At 54.9% G+C, this 17,748-nt stretch overlaps 1 protein-coding gene across 1 annotated transcript in view; it reads left to right on the top strand.

The window, feature by feature from the left end:
• Positions 1–2,022: 2,022 nt before the first annotated feature.
• WTIP (WT1 interacting protein) overlaps positions 2,023–17,748 on the top strand; it is an 81,419-nt gene continuing 65,693 nt past the window's right edge. The window contains exon 1 of the mRNA XM_064159899.1: positions 2,023–4,980. Coding sequence (XP_064015969.1) covers positions 3,504–4,980 — 1,477 coding nt within the window. The 5' untranslated portion in view covers positions 2,023–3,503. The remainder of the gene's footprint in view (positions 4,981–17,748) is intronic.

Genomic DNA, 17,748 nt, shown 5'->3' with positions numbered 1-17,748 from the left:
GGCTCGGGCAGGGTCTCCTTGCAGGCACTAGCAATTAGCAGAAGCAGGAGCTGCAGCCTGTGAGGCCCAGCCAGCTGATATTCACAGATCAATAACTCCACCTGGCCTTTTTGCTCCCTTTAAGTCATAGACAAAGGAGTTTATTTAACAGAGGCAGCTGCCTTCCCTTAATGCCTGATTTACTGATAGACCACAAAATCAGGTGTAAGGATTACCACACCAAATCAAGAACTGAAGTTCAGCTTCTGTAATCTGCAGCAGCTCTTGTGCTATGCCTTGCAGAAGTGGCTCTGAGTTCCAATGTGCACATGCCACTGCTGGTTGAAAAGAAGCAAATACATTTAAAAGGAAGCAGGGACAAACCCTTAGGATTGCCAAGCTGCACTTGCCACTCCTATGGGTTTTCTTCTATCTAAGGAGAAAGCTGAGGGTACTTCTCACAGCACCAGCAGCTTGAACCCCACACCTGGTGTGTGCACAGCCCAGCATGTACAGTGCCCCAGGAGAAAGGCAGCAGGGCTTGAGCCCCTGCAAACTTATTTCGCACATGTGGGCTACACCTGTGGCTAGGGTGTGAATAAATGTGATGTTCATTATGTGTGTGACAGAAGTGGGAGTTGCTGGTGAAGAGCAGGTGGAGTATTGCCCCTGCAGCAGGGCTGAGATGGGGGAAAATGGCACAGGGACAGGCTCTGCTGGGCCTGGCTGTCAGGATTTACTTACTGAGCCTAGGCCTTCAGCACTACAAGTAAGTGATTTGTATGGTTTGGGCCACGCTGCTTACTAAAAAGGACCCCCAGGATGCTTTAACACCTTACATACCAGGAGGCTTAGAGCAGAAATGTGCTACCTGCTGGCAGCAGAAGCAGGCTAGAACTGTGCTGGCTCAGAAGGCAGAACAAGGGCAGCTGTGTGGCTCAGAAGGACAAAAAGCTCACAGAGTTCCTGCTTTAAAGATAGCTGCCCAAAATGTTTCCCTGCATGAGCATGCAGCAGAGCCTCCCATCGCACCCTGCCTGCTCTGAGAGCAAAGTTAACCAATGTTGTACAAGTTCTTTAGAACCCCACAAAGAAAAGCTTAGAGCAGAATAAATTCGTGTTTCTTTACGTGTGCTCTGAGGGACTAAGTTCCCAGGCTGTCCATAAGCCTCTTCTACTTTCTCAGGAAGACAAGCTTACAAAAATGGGCAGTAAGCAGTTCTAAGTAAGAGGATAGCTCACCCCAGTGCAGGCCTCAGGAACGACTGAAGGAGCTCTGCACAGACTCACTTGAAAGCAGCAGCCCTCCAGCCTCCCAGCCACCCCAAGAGAACTTAGTGCAGGAGCTCCAGGTGGAGTAGATGAGGGCTCAAGTCAAGAGTGATTTCCATGTGCTCTGTGGAAGGAAACTCCCAGGCAGTGGTGGGTACACATCCATGCTTCGTGGCTATCAGCGCAATTTGTGTCTTTGCTGCCTGCTTTATCAGAGTGCAAGGCCTGAGTGGGACAGGAGCTTTGACCTGCTGCTCTGAACCCACTCAGTGCCACGGCACACTGGCTGGGGAAGCTTTTGCTGCTGATGCCCCACACCATGTTGGAGGGAGCAGCAATGATAATCACCAGGATGCACCACTGCAAGAGATGCTGCTGACCATCAGGCACCCAGAGGTGAAATGTGACTTGTTCCACAAGCGTAAGGTGTGGAAGCACAGGGTGACAGCTAGCCCAGGACGCTGGCAAAGAGGGTAATGTGAACAGGTGACAAAAGAGCACATAACTCGCAGGGCTGGTGTTGGTCACAGTGGGCTCCCTCTCCCATGCCTAGGTATTTGCTTTTCAGGTCTTGCTCTGCACCGTTCATGAGGTTTGTTGGCTTTTTCTTTTGCTTGCCACCCCTGCACACATAAACAAGCAGATTGCCAATCAGTTGCCTTCCACAGCTGGGGACGATTTTGAGTACACAGTTGCTTTTAATGTTTAATTAGGTATGATAACAGGATAAAACATTCTTGGCAAGGCAGAGTGCTTGCAGCTCAAACTTGCAACGGATTACTCTCCTGACAGGGTGCTCAGCACCTACAGTTTCAGGACACCACTCCTGTACTCGCTAGGGATTTGTCAGCGTTTCAGCCATCAGCACAAATGATCGGTAGGGAGTTGCAGCGTAGGTGTGAAAAAACTAATCGTAGGCTACGGTCTAGCACGGGAGGCCTCCGCGCAGCGCCCTGTTGGAAGGCGGCGTTTCCCCCACGGCTTTTCGCATGTGCGCGCAGATGTCAATGGCAAGCAGCGCTGGCTCGTTAGTGGCCCGGGAGCTGAAGCCCTTGTGAAGTCGCAGCGACGGCAGCGTGCTTTCCTGGGCGCCTGGCAGCCCACAGCGCGCTCCAGGCCGTTGTATATTTACCCTATCTCTTAGTATTGCATTTTTTAAACTAAATGACTGCAAACACTCGCCAGCTGCCGCGCTGAAGCACAGCTCCTCCCCGTGCAGTCCCCAGGCCGGTTCTGGGGTTTTGCACAGGTGTGAGTCACTCGCGGCAGCGGGGCCGCTCCCGGCACCACCGGCAGCTCAGCTGCTCCACAAGGCGCTCCCCGGCCGCAGACCTGGTAGGAGGGCGGACAAGAGGGACGAGGCCGCGGGTCCAGCTAGAAAGTTCCAGTCGGGGGCGAGAGCGGCGAAGCCCCCCGGAGGGCGGGAACCCCAGACAGCTCTCTCTGCACGGCTTTCCCTTGGGGCTCCGCCGAGCCCACGGCTTCCTGGGGCGCGGTGACAGCCTCGCCACTGCCCAGTCCGCGACGAGCAGCGGCACCGCCAGCTCCGGGCAGTGCTCGGTGAGTGCTGAGCGCGGAGGGGAGCTGCCGACCCTGCCGCCGAGCAGCGCCGCGGCCGCCCTCTCCCTGCCTGACTCGGTGAAAATCATTGTTTGGCTCCGGCATTAACTACATTCCAGCGGGACGCAGCGCCCAGTCTCCTTCCTCGCATTCCTGCCCCACACAAAGGAGTCCCTGCCTTGCCGCGCCCCGCGCTCCGCTCGCCGCGCCGCAAAGCCCCTCTGGGCCGGCCGCTGCTTTCGCCCCCCGCCCGGGGGTGCGGGCCGGGCCGCGGCCCCGCTGCAGGGCGACCGGCCGGGGGCGGCGGGGGCAGGGAGCCGCCGAGCGCAAATTCCTCCGCGCAGCGCGCCATTGACTGGACCGAGCAACTTATTTAAGGCTGGAAAGTGACACAGGGGCTCCTCGTTTGCGCTCGCCGCGCTTCGCCGGGCGGACCGGCCGCACCGAGGGGATGCCGCCGGGGTGACTGCAGCCTCGCCTGGCCTCCGCCGAGCAGTCCTCCGGAGAGGGAGCCGCGTCTTCTGCTGTCCCGCCAGGACCGCGGGAAAGGGATTGATTTTTTTCGAGGTGCTTTTTTTTGTTCAGCTTTTGTTTTGTGTTGTTTGCTTTTCTATTTTTTCTCTTCTCTGCTCTGGGTTGTGCTTTCGCAGAGTTCGCCGTTCTTCCCCGCCCCGCGGGGCTCCGGCCCGAGCATGGAGAAGTACGAGGAGGACATGGCACTGAAGGCCACCAAGTTCATGGAGGATCTGTCCCTCTACGAGCCCTGCTCGGAGGGTCTGTACGGCCGCGGCGGCCGCCGGGACTTGCTGCTGCACCCCGACCTGGAGGAGACCAAGAGGGTCATCGCCGCCCACATGACGGCGGAGCAGTGGGGCCGGAAGATGAACGGCACCGCCGCGCCGCCGCCTGCCGAAGCCGTCCCCGCCGCCGCCCCCTGCAGCAAAGCCTACCCGCCCGCCGCGCCGGCCGCCCCGCTCCGCGCCGCCAACGGCCGCGCCGCCGCCGCCGATCCGCCGCCGGCCGCGGGCCCGCCGTGCTGCGAGGAGGGGCTGTGCACCCGCTCCGAGGTGGCGCTGCCCTGCTACAGCGGCTTCGCCGACAAGGGCAAGCGCTACTCGGCCGAGGGCTACCGCTACGCCGCGGGCAGCGCCTACGAGGGTGGTGGTTACGTGGCCAAGGGTGGCGGGCGGGCGCCCGGTGCCCCGGACGGCAAGTACGGCTCCGCCAGCCCGCGGGCCAGCTTGGCCACCTCCTCGCCGGGCCCCGCGGCCGAGCATGGCAAGTTCTCCAGTCCGCGCTCCAGCCTGGGCGGTGCGGCGGCGCTGCCCTACGAGAAATACTCCAGCCCCCGCTCCAGCCTGGTGGTGCCTGGCCAGGAGAAGTACGGCAGCCCCCGCGCCAGCCTGGTGCAGTACGACGGCGCGGCCCTCAGCCCCCGCTCCAGCTACGCCAGCACGGCCAGCGACACCAGCAAGCACTCCAGTCCCCGCGCCAGCCTCACTAGCTACGACGGCGGCAGCAGCAAGCCCAGCAGCAACCGCACCAGCGGCATCAGCATGGGCTACGACCAGCGCCACGCCAGCCCCCGCTCCAGCACCGCCAGCCAGTACTCCGGCACCACCAGCCCCCGCTCCAGCTACTCGGACTCCAGGTACGGGCTGCCGGGCAATGCCGAGCCGGAGGGGACGGGCGGCGCCGGGCTCGCCCTGGCCAGTCCCCGCTCCAGTCTCTGCAGCCCCGAGGGCCGTGTCGCGACGGGCGCCGCTGTGGTCAGTCCGCGCTCCAGCATCTCCAGCCAGAGCTCGCGGAGCTCCCGCGGCTCCATGAGCACCTACCCCGAGCTGCAGCTGCCCTCGCCCCGCTCCTCCCTACTGGCGCCCGGCCTGCAGGAGGACGGCGTCGTGCCCGACCTGGGGGATGTCTACCACAAGATCCATGCCCAGTCCCCGCCGCGGCACGACCAGCAGCACCCGGCCGTCGCCCCCGAGGGGGGCCCCCCCTACGCCTATAGCCCGACCAAAGGCTCCGCTCCGACGCCCAAATTCAAGCTCCCCTACCAGGTGACGCCGTGCCGGGAGAGCGGCCCCAGCCAGGCGGAGAGACGGCTGGAGGCGCTGACGCTGGAGCTGGAGAAGGAGCTGGAGATGCACATGAAGAAGGAGTATTTCGGTGAGTGAGCCGCTGGGCCGAGGGGCGGGTGGCCGCGGGGCTGGTGGGGGCGAGTGACTGAAGGGTTACGGTGTGGTGGGGATTCGGCTACGGAGGGAGCGTGTGATATTAGAGCTGCTCTGGGGCAGGTACCTTTTGCAATCCCGTGTCGCCTCCCGTGCTGCCCGTCTAGCTGAGGTGTCAGAAGCGCCTGCACTTTAACTTGTTTCCGGCGTTTGCCGTCTCCTCTCTGCTCTCTGTAACGCCTGCCGGGACGTGTGGCGCTTCCACTTGCGCGCCTGAGACTTGTGCGAGGTTTAACAGCAGCAGTTTGTGCCCACGGGCCTGCGGTGACTCCAGTTTGGCTCCCCATCTCCTGGGCTGCGGAAGCTTCCCCTGTAACTTGCAGCATCCCTCAGGCTGTTGCGCTTGTGACCGAGCTCTAAAGCCGTCTGTGATTACTGTCCCCAGAGAGCGAGAGGGACTGGGGAAGCTGCTCCTAGTGCGGTGCTCAGTCAACCCCTGAGCTGGCTCGGAGCAGCCGTGGAGCCCGGCGCTGGTACTGCTTGCAGAGCATGCCCAGCGCACGGGGCTGGGGGTCGGTGTCCTCCCTGGGATGGGAGTCTGGGGGAGAACAGAGCCCTTACTGAGGCTAAACCAGCCTGGGGGCCATCAGCTTTTCTTGGTTGCTTGCTTACAGAACAGAAGTGGCTTCTTGAGATGAGTGTACGCATTTTGTGGTCGCACTAGTCAGCACTAATCTCCCTGCCTTTCTTACGTTGTGCTGAGTGGGAGAGACCAAAATGCCTTTGAAAGATGATCCTGGAGCATACAAAACCTGCCCTGTTTCTCCTGCAGATGAGCAGGGCAACTGTTGGACCTGGGCAGCCCTTGGGAGCAGTTTTTGTTGCCTGCATGAAGGAGCTGTGAGGGCTTTTGCCTAGAAAGGTGTAGAGGAGGGAGAAGGAAACCTAGGAACATAAGGGGCTGTGGGTGAGCCAGCTGCCACCGCTGGCCTTTGAGGGGACAGTGATCTCTGCTTTTGTGTACTGCCTGAGCAGTGGGGACAGGCTCCCTGGCACGCTCTAGTTTCTGCCCCACACGTCTGAGGACGGGAACGTGCATTGCCTTGGTGGCTGATGTGAACACGAGGATTCACATTGCTTTTGGCACAGCCCTGCATAGAAGTAGGGAGTTGCAGGGCTCCTTGCAAGTGTCTGGTAGTGAAACAGGCCTGGGCTGATCAGTGGAGTTAGCTGAGTGTAAGTCCCCTGCCCCACTGGGAAAACCTTTCCATGGACTACGGTGGCATCGTTTCTACAAGCTCAGGTGCCCAAGCTAAGGGAGCTGAACAGGGCACTTATTCCACCTTCTTCCCTCTGGTGTGGGGGCTGATGGTCATCCACTGCATCATCTGCAGGGTCTGTCACTGAGTGTGGGACTGCACCCTCTGAGGGACTCCAGGTGAGGACGGGAGCAGTTTTCTGTGTGCAGAAGCTCATCACCACGGGCACTGCAGGAAATGCTGCCTTCAGAATTTCTCTGCTACACAACGTGAGATTGTGGAACGTGTCTATAGAGGAAAAAAGGGGTTAGTGCTGTTCTAGCCTCTGAGGAGGGTTTCCAGTGGCCAGAGAAGCTGGCTGTGTGACCAGGCTCTATGCTGGGCTTCTACTGGTGAGAAGTGCCTATTGGAAATGTCTCCACTTGCAGACATGTTCTGCAGCAGCGTGCCACAGAGTACCCTGAACCTTGGCGGATGTGCTGTGTGGGGTCAGCAGTGAGCTTGTCCTTGTATGTCTAGAGAGCTTCTGCGTGCCAGCTGCTCTCTGGGTGCTTGTTGTCAGCAGCACAAAGAATCACTGCTGTGATTTGTACCCTGAAGACAGGTGAAACCCAGAAAACGTGAGTGCTTTCAAAGAGAAAGTTCATTTCTGCAAGTTGTTGAGGGTTTGGGAAGTCCTTGTGCGCTCTATCCAATGTTTCTGGTTCCCATCACCCACAGAGGTGAATGAGCAGGTGCAGGAGGGATTGGCAGGAGTACCTGCAGGCCGATGAGTGGGAGACAAGGAGAGTAAGAACAGGACGAGAAGTCTGCAGTGTAGCTCAGCTTAGCTGAAAGGGTCTTAAACGATTAAACAATAAGAAAAGGGAGCAAGGAAAAATGCCCTGGACAGCATAGCAGCTGGCACATACTACAACTGAATTCTGTGCTTGTGTGTTCCCATTCCCTTAGCATTGGTGTCTGGCACGCTCTGAAGATGGTCACAGGGTGGTTTGTGATGCCCACAGAAGTGTTGAGCCAACAGTCTAACGAGGTAGAGGGAAGTGAGGCCATGGTGTAATGCTTCTTAATTAGATGAGCTCAGTTGTTTAGTGAGTGAACGTTTTGGGCAAGGACCCTGGCGATTTTGTTGTGTTTTGTTGTCTGTCCCTTTCCCCCTCTGAAAAACCCACCCCAAGACAAAAGAAAACACACACACATACTAAAAAAACAAACCCAAAACACTCAACCTCCCCCAAACAAAAGGAGGAGGAAGAATCCTGCCATTGTTGTGTTTGTAGGTCGGCTTGGGAGTTCCTCTAACCCTGCCTGTGCTGGCAGTCCCTGTCTGCACTGCCATATCTGACTGCTCTGTTTCAGCAGGAACCAGTAGCCTGGGGCAGATAAGTGCATGATGCACATGTGCAGGGTCTGAGCCTCAGAAGGGCTTGGGGAGGACCAAGCAGTGCACATGTGGCAGGTCTGGGGGACTGACAGCAGTCTCTGCCCATGCTGCTATGAACGGCTCTGAGCAGTGCTGCGCTGAGAGCTGTGCTTCCCTGCCTCACATTCTTCACTCTCCCTTGCTTTGAGTAGGCTTTGGTGTATCTTTAGAGAAGGAAAAGCTTTTCCACAGTTGATTTGATCTGACTGAAGGTGCTGTGTCACCAAAGGGCTGCTCTGCATCTGCCCTCCCCTGTGTGTGCTGCTGAAGGTAGCACCTTGCAGCTTCAGGTGTTCTCTCCAGCACACTGCTGGTTGAGTTCACTGGTCCCTGTATAAAACGAAGCTTGCGGAAGGGGAGAGGAGGAGGGTTGTTTTGGGCTGGACTGGTGAGCTGCTGCAGTCATCCCTGCTGATGAGGTGACTGGAGTTAACCCAAGGGAGAGGGTACAGACAGAGGGACTGTTCCTTTGGCATTGGCCCTGTAGCTGAATGGGATAAAGCTTTGTTCCCTTATAGCTGCTTCCTGTGCAAACCCTGTCCAGACTACTGCATCCTCAACCCTCTGAAGCTGTCTGCCCCCTGCTAAGGTACTGACAGTTTAGTGAATATGCTCAGTTCAGTGGCAGGTGCTGAGAAGGGAGATTAAAAAGAAACAAATGCTGCTTCTGTTGGCAGCTGAAGATGAGGTGATTGGATGAGGTGAATCATCAGAGTTGTGCCAGGGGTGTTTGGGTGCTCATCTGGAGGTGTTGTGTTGAACAGTTGTGCTGATTTGGCTCTTGTTTTTGAACAAGATCTCTCTGTGTCCTGTGGCTCTGCTAATGTGTTGTCAGAAGTGGAAGGACGGATGCAGGCAGCAGTTGCATGCTCTTGGCAGCCCCTGCTGTGCTGCAGCCATCGCCCAACAGGAGCTGTCTGCTCAGTTCAGGGTGGTGGGATCCTGCTTGAGAAGTGACTTGTCTCTCTGTCTTGAACTAAAGAGATGGAAGAGGCACTGTGAGATGAGCTGTGTCGAGGGAGCGTGGATTGTTTCCTGCCTGTACAAAGTCTAGAGAGAGGACAAGCAGGTTTGCAGCCTTGGCGGTGCCTTTCAGCACCCCTGTGCAGTCCCCTTTGTGAAGGTGTTTTTCCCCATCCCCGCTGAATGTGTGGGTGTGGCATCTGGGGACATGGTTTAATGACCACAATATTGGGCTTGATGATCTTGGAGGTCTTTTCCAACCAAAACAATTCTGTAATTCCTCACCCTCATATCTCTTGTACCTGATATGCAGAATACAGCAAATGAGTACCACCCGTGGTACTCCTGGGTGAGAGACAAGCACTCCTGTCAGGGAGCTGTCATCTTCCCTGCCTTCTGCAGGTGCCTTTGTCCCTTCTCCATCTGAAGGCAAACAGCCCTTTCTCAGCACCCTGCAGGAGGTTAGCCAAGCAAAGCAGAGGTTGGTTGATGTCTCAGACTGAGGTGCACAGTGGATTCTGTTAATATCTGTAGTCCCCTGCCTAGCAAAAGCCCATCCTTACCTGGCAAGTAGACTTTTGAGAGCTCCTGGATCTTTCCAGAAAGCTGGTGACTTTCAGAGGACTGCCACTTGTCTAATGAGGGCTTCCACAGGTGAGGTTTCTGATAGAGGTTCAAGGGTATGATAAGTGTTGTCAGAAGTTCCCTGCCATGGTATGCTTTGGGAACTGTATCTGTGGATGCCCCTGGGAGTGTTGTACCTGGCTGCTTTTGAGCAGCAACGTGCTTTGGGGTGGGGGAAAGGGGGAGCCACTCAGCTCTGCAGGTCTGAGGGAAAGGAAGTCCTTCACCTACAGAATGTGTGCACAGAAGGCAGTTTTCAGGGAGTCGCTGTCCTTGCTGGTGTGCAGGGGCAGAGTGGAGCCTGTTTGGCTGCTGCATGGCAACACCGAGCAAGTCGTTGCACCCGCCTGGTTTTTAGGGCTCTGTCACAAGCCCCAAGCCAAGTCTGTATTGAGTCCCTCAAGGAGGAGGCTCTCGGGTTCCCAGAAGGCTTTCAAACACCCTTTCCCCTGTGGCCACCCCACAAAAGAATCCTCAATCAGATGTGCCCCGTCGGGGAGGGGGTCAGGGAGGTGTTTTGAGCAAGACTTAGAGAAAATCTTGGTTCCTTTGGGCAGTTTACCTTGCACTGGCAGCTGCTGCCCTTGCTGTGTGCCTGATCCTTAGCAAAGAGCGATGTGTGCAGCTTGGTGTTAAATCACACACGGGACGTTTGCGAATTGGGAGTGAGTTGTTGAAGGGATTCTGTGGCTGCTGTGGAAACATGACCGTGTTGTGAGGGAACAGGTAACTGTCAGAGCAGCTGCAGTTAGGAGATTGATGATTCTCTGTGGGGAAACTTCCCTGAGGTTTTATCATTTTTGCATCTAGAATGTGTAACTGATACAACTTGGTCTGCTGCTGCTGCTGACTTGGTGGCACCAGCAAAGACACCAGCCTAGGCTGAAACCTTTCATATCTATGGTTAATAAAATGGGATAAAAATGGCTTGGCTGCAGCCGTGTGGATGTTGGCTGTCTAGAAAGCCTTCTCAGAGCAAGAGAATTTGCCAAATGCTAAAACTGTTACTTAAAGTAGTTCTGGCAAGGGAATTTTCAGCTATTTAAAAGGTTGTTCATCAGGGGCAAGATGAAACAGCAGCACTGAAGAAATTTAGTACAGGCACAAACTTGAGCATCAGAAGCTCCATCCAAACATGAGGCGGAACTTCCTGAAGGGTGACAGAGCCCTGGAGCAGACTGCCCAGAGAGGTGGTGGAGTCTCCATCTCTGAAGACATTCCACGTTCCTGTGTGACCTTCTGTAGGTGATCCTGCCTGTCAGGGGGGTTGGACTTGGTCTCTAGAGGTCCCTTCCAACCCCTACCACTCTGTGCAGTGTCCCAGGAGCTAGCAAATGATAGTGCTTCTCAGCATGTAGGGAGCTGGGGATTTCCTCTGCAGTGCCTGGAGCCCTAGGGAGATGTCTCCTTTGTCCCAGACCCAGCTTGGGCACTGGCAAAAGATCTAATCCTGCAGTGCTGCCCAGCGATGGCTTCCTGCCAGCCACGTGCTTAGGTAGCTGTCCTCACTGGGGTGAAGGTGCTGGGATCCTGTGGGACCCTGCTTCCCAGATGCTCTGTTCTGCTGCTGGGAGAGGAGGTCCAGCCAGTCCTATGGTGTCTGAAAGTGATGCTTTGTCTTGCAGCCTGCCGAAGTGGAGCGGTTCTGCTCTTGGCATTAGTGTGTCCCAAAGAATCCCTTCCTCTGTGGCTGGAGGAGGTTGGTGTCTCCTAGAGAATGCTGTGGGGCTTGTTTTGTTTTTTTTTTTCTTTTCCTATTTAAATTTTCAGTATTTAATACCCATGGTGGCCAAAGTGCCTCCTGTCTGGCAGGCCTGGGAGTGTGTGATAGGACGCAAAGCTGAAGCGACGCAAGGGAAGAAATGCAGGCGTGTGCTTAGTGCCTGCGAGCTTTATTATCAGCTCAGAGGGGCTTGGTTTGGAAGGCTGCATTCAAATCCTGACAGGATGGAGGTACCTGGGGCTGTGAGGTGGCATTGCTTGGAGATGCTCCAGGGGTGTGACTGCTCCTGAGACTGGCAGCAGGATTCCTGTTGGCTCGTTCAGGTGCAGGACCAGCATTCAGCTCTCAGAAGAATGAACAGATGTGCTAATGATCAACTAACAAATGTCAGTACTTGGCTGCATTTTTATGAGATTCCTCATTTGAAAACAATAGTCTCAGCTGTGGCTGTCTCTGAGTGATTGTGGTTCCTTTTCTCTCCATTGGAGCAGATCTTTGTGCTGTGTTCCATGTGTTATCTCTTTCTATTAACCTCACTGTGTTGTTTCAACTCCCTATCAGCATGGCCTTGTTTGTTACTGTGCCATGAGACAGAGGAGCACAAGAGAACAGCCAAGCAAGTTATGTGTCTCTTCCAGCTGGAGTATTTCACATTGTCTGAAACTTCATTCCTTGTTTTTGGAGCAGTTTTAGTAAACCCCAAATGTCCTAGTTCTGTGTTCCAGCAAGCTCTTAAGAGAAGGCCTATGACTCATTAAGGAAGAAATAACCCCAGAGCACAAACACTTCAGAGCTCAGATGAGAACTACTGTGCACATAAAACATGTAAGAGCTTACCTGGGGGGTTCAGCTGTGGGTGAGGATTTACTGTTGGTGATGATAGCTATTTCCAAATTGAGATGCTGGAGAAGTTCCTCTCACCAGGTTTTGCACAATTTCCTGTATGCATTTGGGTTAAAACCACTTGTGGTGCTGTGTGGCTGCAGTTGTGGTGGTGCAGGTGTGCTGAGAAGTGCAGCGCAGACATTGTCTTGCCTTGTGTGGCTGTGAGCCCTGACCCCCTGTGATGCTGGGAGAAGGGCAGTGGTGGCTGTGAGCACTGACCCCCTGTGATGCTGGGAGAAGGGCAGTGGTGGCTGTGAGCACTGACCCCCTGTGATGCTGGGAGAATGGTGGCATCTACTTCATGACATGGGAGAGTCTGTTGGGCTGATGTGGTTGGTGTGGGGTCTACTGATGAGTGCAGTGTGCTGCCTGTGCAGTCTATGCATGCTTTGTTTCCCTTGTGATGGGTCTTTGAGAGCTGAGGTACTCAAGAGAGCTGAGTTCCTCCATGTACCTGGGATGAGAAGTCAAATAGCTGACTTTGAAGGAGGATGTGAATGGGTTGGAATAACAACACAGACAGGGGCAAAGAAAGCCAACAGGAGATGCACCAACAAGATTGTTATCAGCAGAGATGCAGTTTTGGTCCCTGCTGTACAAGAGAAGATACAGACAGGCTGGAAAGTGTCCAGAGAGGGGCCAAGAGAATGCTCAGAGGCCTGGCAGCCCTGCCACATGAGGAAAGGCTGAGAGAGCTGGGCTTAGTGAGAGATGAGGCTTAGCACAGACTTTACTGCCATGCACCAGCACATAAAGGGTGGCTACCAGAAGGATGGAGACTCCCTTTTGAGAAGGAGTCCCACGGAACAGCCGAGGAGTGATGGGGACAAGTTAATCCTGGGGACCTTCCCATTGGACTGCAGAAGAAAATGTTTCCCATGAGCACAGTCAGACTCTGGAATCGTCTCCCAGGGGAAGCAGTGGAGTCTCCTGCATTGGTCAGTCAGAAGACTCGTTTTGCCAGGGTGCTGGGTCAGTTCATCTCAGCTGGGCTATCACCTAGAAAGGTTGGAGCAGGTGGTCTGTGGGGTCACTGCCAACCTGACATGCTGTGATTAAGGCTGGATTTGGGGGCGATGGTTGATTCTCCAGGCTTTGATTGCAGGCAGCAGCACTGAAGTGCATCTGGCTCTGGAGTGGCTGTGCAGCCTGTGCTTTGGAGCGCTGCAGCGGGCAGGCAGCGAGCAAATGCCAAGGAGCTTACGCAGGCAGCAGCACTTACTGTCAGCAAGCAGGCAGGCAGTGGATCAGGACGATGGGGAGGAATTCCATTGGCTGCAAAGGGTCACATCTGGCCCTGGACTGTGCAGAAGGTGTCTGGAGTTGCTGTGACTGCCGCTGGCTGTTGCGGAAGGGCTGCTGTGGACTCGCGGATGTGTTCCTGCCTGTTGGGACGTTTGCTCGAGTGGAGAACTGCCTCACTTGCCACGCTGTGCCCCTCCTGCAGAGTGGGGACACGGAGTTTCTCTTTTTTGATGTGGCCACTGTAAGACATGAGAACATTTCAAAGTGGAGGAGAAATGAAAACGTGTTGTGGCAGCTGTGCATATTTAGGTGCTCAGCTTGCTTGCATCGTGTTTGCTGTGGTGTCTCCCAGGCATGGCAATACCCTTTTCTGTCCTGGTGGTCCCCGCACGAACCTTTCCCCTGTGCTGCGAGCTCGTCCCCAAGCGTATGCAGTGCAGGGAACTGTGATCCCATGGCTGCAAGTGCAGCACAACCACCCTTAGTGTCACCTCAGTGCTGGCAGACCTAGCCTGGGGGGTTTCAGGAAGCACTGGGTAAGGGCAGTCCTGAGTAGGGGGCTCAGCGTGGTGTGGTGTTGACCTTGAAACTCAGGGCCAGGCAGCTGTGGATGTCCCAGCTCTAAATGTGAGTCATCTGAAGCTTGCTTTAGTGCATGTGTGAAGGTGCAAAGTGTGAGCAGGGCACAGCTGATTTGGAATCTGTTAGAAAGAGATTTCTAACAAGGTGGGGAGGAGGATGATTGGCTTTTACTGGAGTCAGTCAAGTGCTGACCTGACTGGATTGTGGTAACTGTGGCTTGGTTCGTTTTCCTTGGCTTCTGCAGACAGGACGTTGCCTTCAGCAGCACTACACTGAGGACCTTGGGTTTGTGTTTTGTCCTTGTTCCTGGTGTGAGATTCCTGCTAAGTCTATTAGTCTGGGACAGGTGTTGAGTGTTTGGGAAGTGGTCACTGGGGGAATGGTTCTGAGCACAGGGATAGTGAACAGATTTTGCTACTTATCTGTGATTTCCTCTGCTGACAAAAGTGTGCTCACCCAGCCAGGTGCTGCTGCCTGCTGCCACCGACATGAAACGCAGCAGGATTAGACCCATGGTCTCGGTGGACCCAGTGGTCACTCCTCATCCACCTCCTCACAACTGGTAGTTCAGAGAGGTTGATTTTGGGGCTTGTTTATTGTGTTTTTTGTATAAAAAAGCCCAGCAAACCTAGAGGCAAAAGCTTTTGAAGCCTCCCATCAGCCAAGACAGAGCAGTCATCATAGCAGACAGTGGAAAAAGCTCTCCCTGGCAAAGTGTTGGCTCTGGCAGTGTTTCTCTGTGTTCTGGCAGTTGCCACGCTGTTAACCTTCAGCATCCCAGCTCTCAGGTGTGGATGTGGGACACAGGTAGTTCCTCAGGGGCCGAGGCAGGAGGTTTGGTGAGTGGCTAATAGCTGTGGCCGCCCGTTGTTTGCCAAGCAGCAACGTGCGAATTCTCTGCAGTTGGTGAGCTGCCCATTTTTAATCAAAGCCACGTTCCCCAGATCCAAACACTCAATAGAGAGCAGAGCTGCACAACAATCGAGTCTGCTGAGTCCAGATTTGGAGCTGCTTGGAGGAGCAAGCCTGCAGTTTCTGGAGTGTAGGTCAGTAGCTGGTTTCCTAGAAAGTGTGTTGGCTTGTGGCTGCCGCTGGCTGGAGCGGGGCTGAGCCTCTGTGCCGCAGCCTGTGGAGCACCAGTGGCTCACAGCAAGTGATGTGCTTGCTGCAGTGGAAAACTCCCCGTGCCTCAGGGGCAGGCCTTGTAACATCCATACAAGGCATTAGGAGCTAGCTACATTTTTAGTTAGGAAGTCTACCAAATCCAGACCCTTGTCACTTGTGACAGCTATCTGGGTCATGAAGGCATGTCTGACTTGTTTCTGACAGCCTGGAGTCATCTCCAGTTGCTTTTATTACACCACAGAGATCAAGGAGTAATGAAATTCACATCTGTGTTTCACCCTTGCTGTGTTTCTCTGCCTGACCTACTCAGCCACCTCTGCAGCTCCCTGGAGGTGTCCACCACGGAGCTGGTTTGTGCTTTGGCTTTGAAAGCCATGCCTCATTTGCCTAGGAGCTTGGTACCTTGGCAGACACTGATGTCCTGCCAGCTGTGATGTAGATAACAAAGAGCAGGTGGGCAAGGAGGACTATTTAAGTCTTAGTGACCTCTTTCAGGCTATACAAAGCCAACTATTCATGGAATCATAGAATCAACCAGGTTGGAAGAGACCTCCAAGCTCATCCAGTCCAACCTAGCACCCAGCCCTATCCAGTCAGGTAGACCATGGCACTAAATGCCTCTTCCAGTCTTTTCTTGAACACCTCCAGGGATGGTGTCTCCACCACCTGACTGTGCAGCTCGTTCCAATGGCAAATCACTCTCTCTGTGAAGAACTTCCTCCTATTGGCATGGAGTCGCCAAGCTGCGTCCCTTGCTCACAAGAGATGGGTTTCTGGGAGATGGATGTGAGCCTTAGGAGAGCTCCTTGTTGCAGAAGCTGAGGTTCCATCATCTTGTGCCACTGAGTTGTCAGTGGGATGAGGCTAGATCCAGAGACTGACCCTGACTTCTCTGTGCTTGTGATTTCAGCAGGGTGGGGCAGAAGTTGCACCCAAAACTGGAGTTCTGCATCCTCTATTTCACCTCTCCTCATCTTCTTCCCAGAGCAGAAGCCATTTAAAGGTGTCAAGACCAAAACCTGGAGAGGATGTAAGGAGCAGAGTGGCAGATGGGGACACAGAGGTGGTGCACATGACATCTGCTGCCCCTGGTCTGTAAGTGGTTAGGGAGAGCATCCTGGCACTGTGTTGGCAGCTGAGGGCTCTGAGTGCTGTTGCCACTTTTCTCCTTTGGTTATCTCTTTTCACAGCAAGTCCTGCTCATTGGTACTTCATGGTTTTCCCTGGAACGTTGCTGGTCACCAGACGTTGTCTCAGATGCTGTTTTACTTTAGAAGACAAGTGATGTGTTGTGCTTGGCCTGCCAGGAGAATCTCCTGGGCTTGCCTCTCTGTCTTAGTTTTGAGGGAGGTGGTGTTGTGCAAGGTTGGCAAGAGTGGCTGTGCCATGAGGTGTTGCCCAGTCTTGGAGTGTGGTGCAGGCCTGTCTGGCAGCCACACAAGCAACACCTGCAAATTTGGTCACTGCCCAGTTCAGAGAGGGAAAAAAAATCATGTCCACAGCAGGTTTGGGCTTGGCGCTGTGAAGGCAGCACAGGGCAGGCGCGAGGCAAGGTTTGGTCCCTGCTGTAGTTTCTGGCAGAGGGCAGGCATGGCAGTTCACTTGCCAAGGCCCACGTTGCCCTAGAGCTTGAGAGAGCCCTTGTGCCATGCGGTGGGAGGGCCTGGGAGTGGCAGAGCATGCTCTTCTGAGAAAAGCAAGACGCAAAGCCAGAAAGCCTGCTTGGCTATTGGGAGAAGGGGACGAGAGAAGGGGTTAGGCTGGAGCAGCTCTGTGTGCTGTACAAGAGCAAGCCAATGTTACTCCTCTTGGAAGAGGTTCTCTCAGCCCCTCTTCACACCTGGGAGGAATTCAGATCAGTGAAGAACCAGAAAGAGCTGATCCCCACGGGCTGGTTATAATTTATTCACAAAGCAAATGCTTTGAAGATGCCAAGTGCAGACTTGCAAATGGGCTTCCTGGCGTGCCAAGTGTGTGAAGTTCTGCCCCTCCCTGCTGCCGCTCACCTCGCAGGGGCTTTGCCTGGCTTCCCGTTGAGGGTGGTGGGAGTGAGGATTGGCAGGAGCCAATCAGACCTCAGACCCAGCTGGCTGCAGCAGTGCCCTGGCTCTGGCAGGGTACCTCATCTGGCTTCTGTCCATCTCATTTATTTCTGTAGCTCAGGAAAGGAAAAAGCAAACCCAAGCAACAACAGAAAAACCCACACAAACCAAGGTGTGCAAGCTCCAGAGCTGAAGGCCAAGTCTTGGACTCCTCTGTGGGCAGAACTTCCTTTGAAATTAGCAAGTGTTTTGCTTGGTTAAAGATTGGCAGATTGGGAAAGCCAGTCTTGGATTGCTGCAAGGTCAGAGCAGAGGTGCACTGCAGGCTTTGCTTTGGGTCTAGGCTTGGAGCTTTTTCTTTGCCAGGTGGGTTGGTCTGCGCAGCAGCTCACCTGGGGAATTCCCAGCCTTGCTCTGCAGGTGAGGGCCTGCTGAAGGGTACTGCACCGGGGCTGGAACAGGGTGCAGGAGTGATGGGCCTGACTGCCCTGTCCATCAGCACTTGACATGCCTGGTGATTTTCAGCGTGGATCTGAACCCCACCCACGGGAACCAGAGCTCAGCAGCAGTGCTAGGTGAGGCTGGGCTCTGTGCTGCTGCTGAGAACGTGACCATGCACAAATGTTAGCTGGACCCAAGAGCTTCTTCCTTTTTCCCCTTCCACATCCAAATGTCTCCTCTTCTGATGCTCCCAGCCCCTGTGCTTGGGTGAGGATGATGTGCACCAGCTGACCGAATGGCAGGGGTGTCGAGGGGGCCTGTTAGGTGGTGACGTTTATATATGCTTCAGAAGTGGGATCAATTGGAGCCTTCCCTTCTGAAAGGACAAGAACTGCAGACCCAGGTGAGACCTCCCTAAACAGGACACATTCCTGTTCTGAGGAAGGATCCG

The sequence above is a fragment of the Pogoniulus pusillus genome, chromosome 20, assembly GCF_015220805.1.
Source record: "Pogoniulus pusillus isolate bPogPus1 chromosome 20, bPogPus1.pri, whole genome shotgun sequence".
Classification (NCBI taxonomy): Eukaryota; Metazoa; Chordata; class Aves; order Piciformes; family Lybiidae; genus Pogoniulus; species Pogoniulus pusillus.
This window is presented reverse-complemented; position numbering and strand designations above follow the sequence as displayed.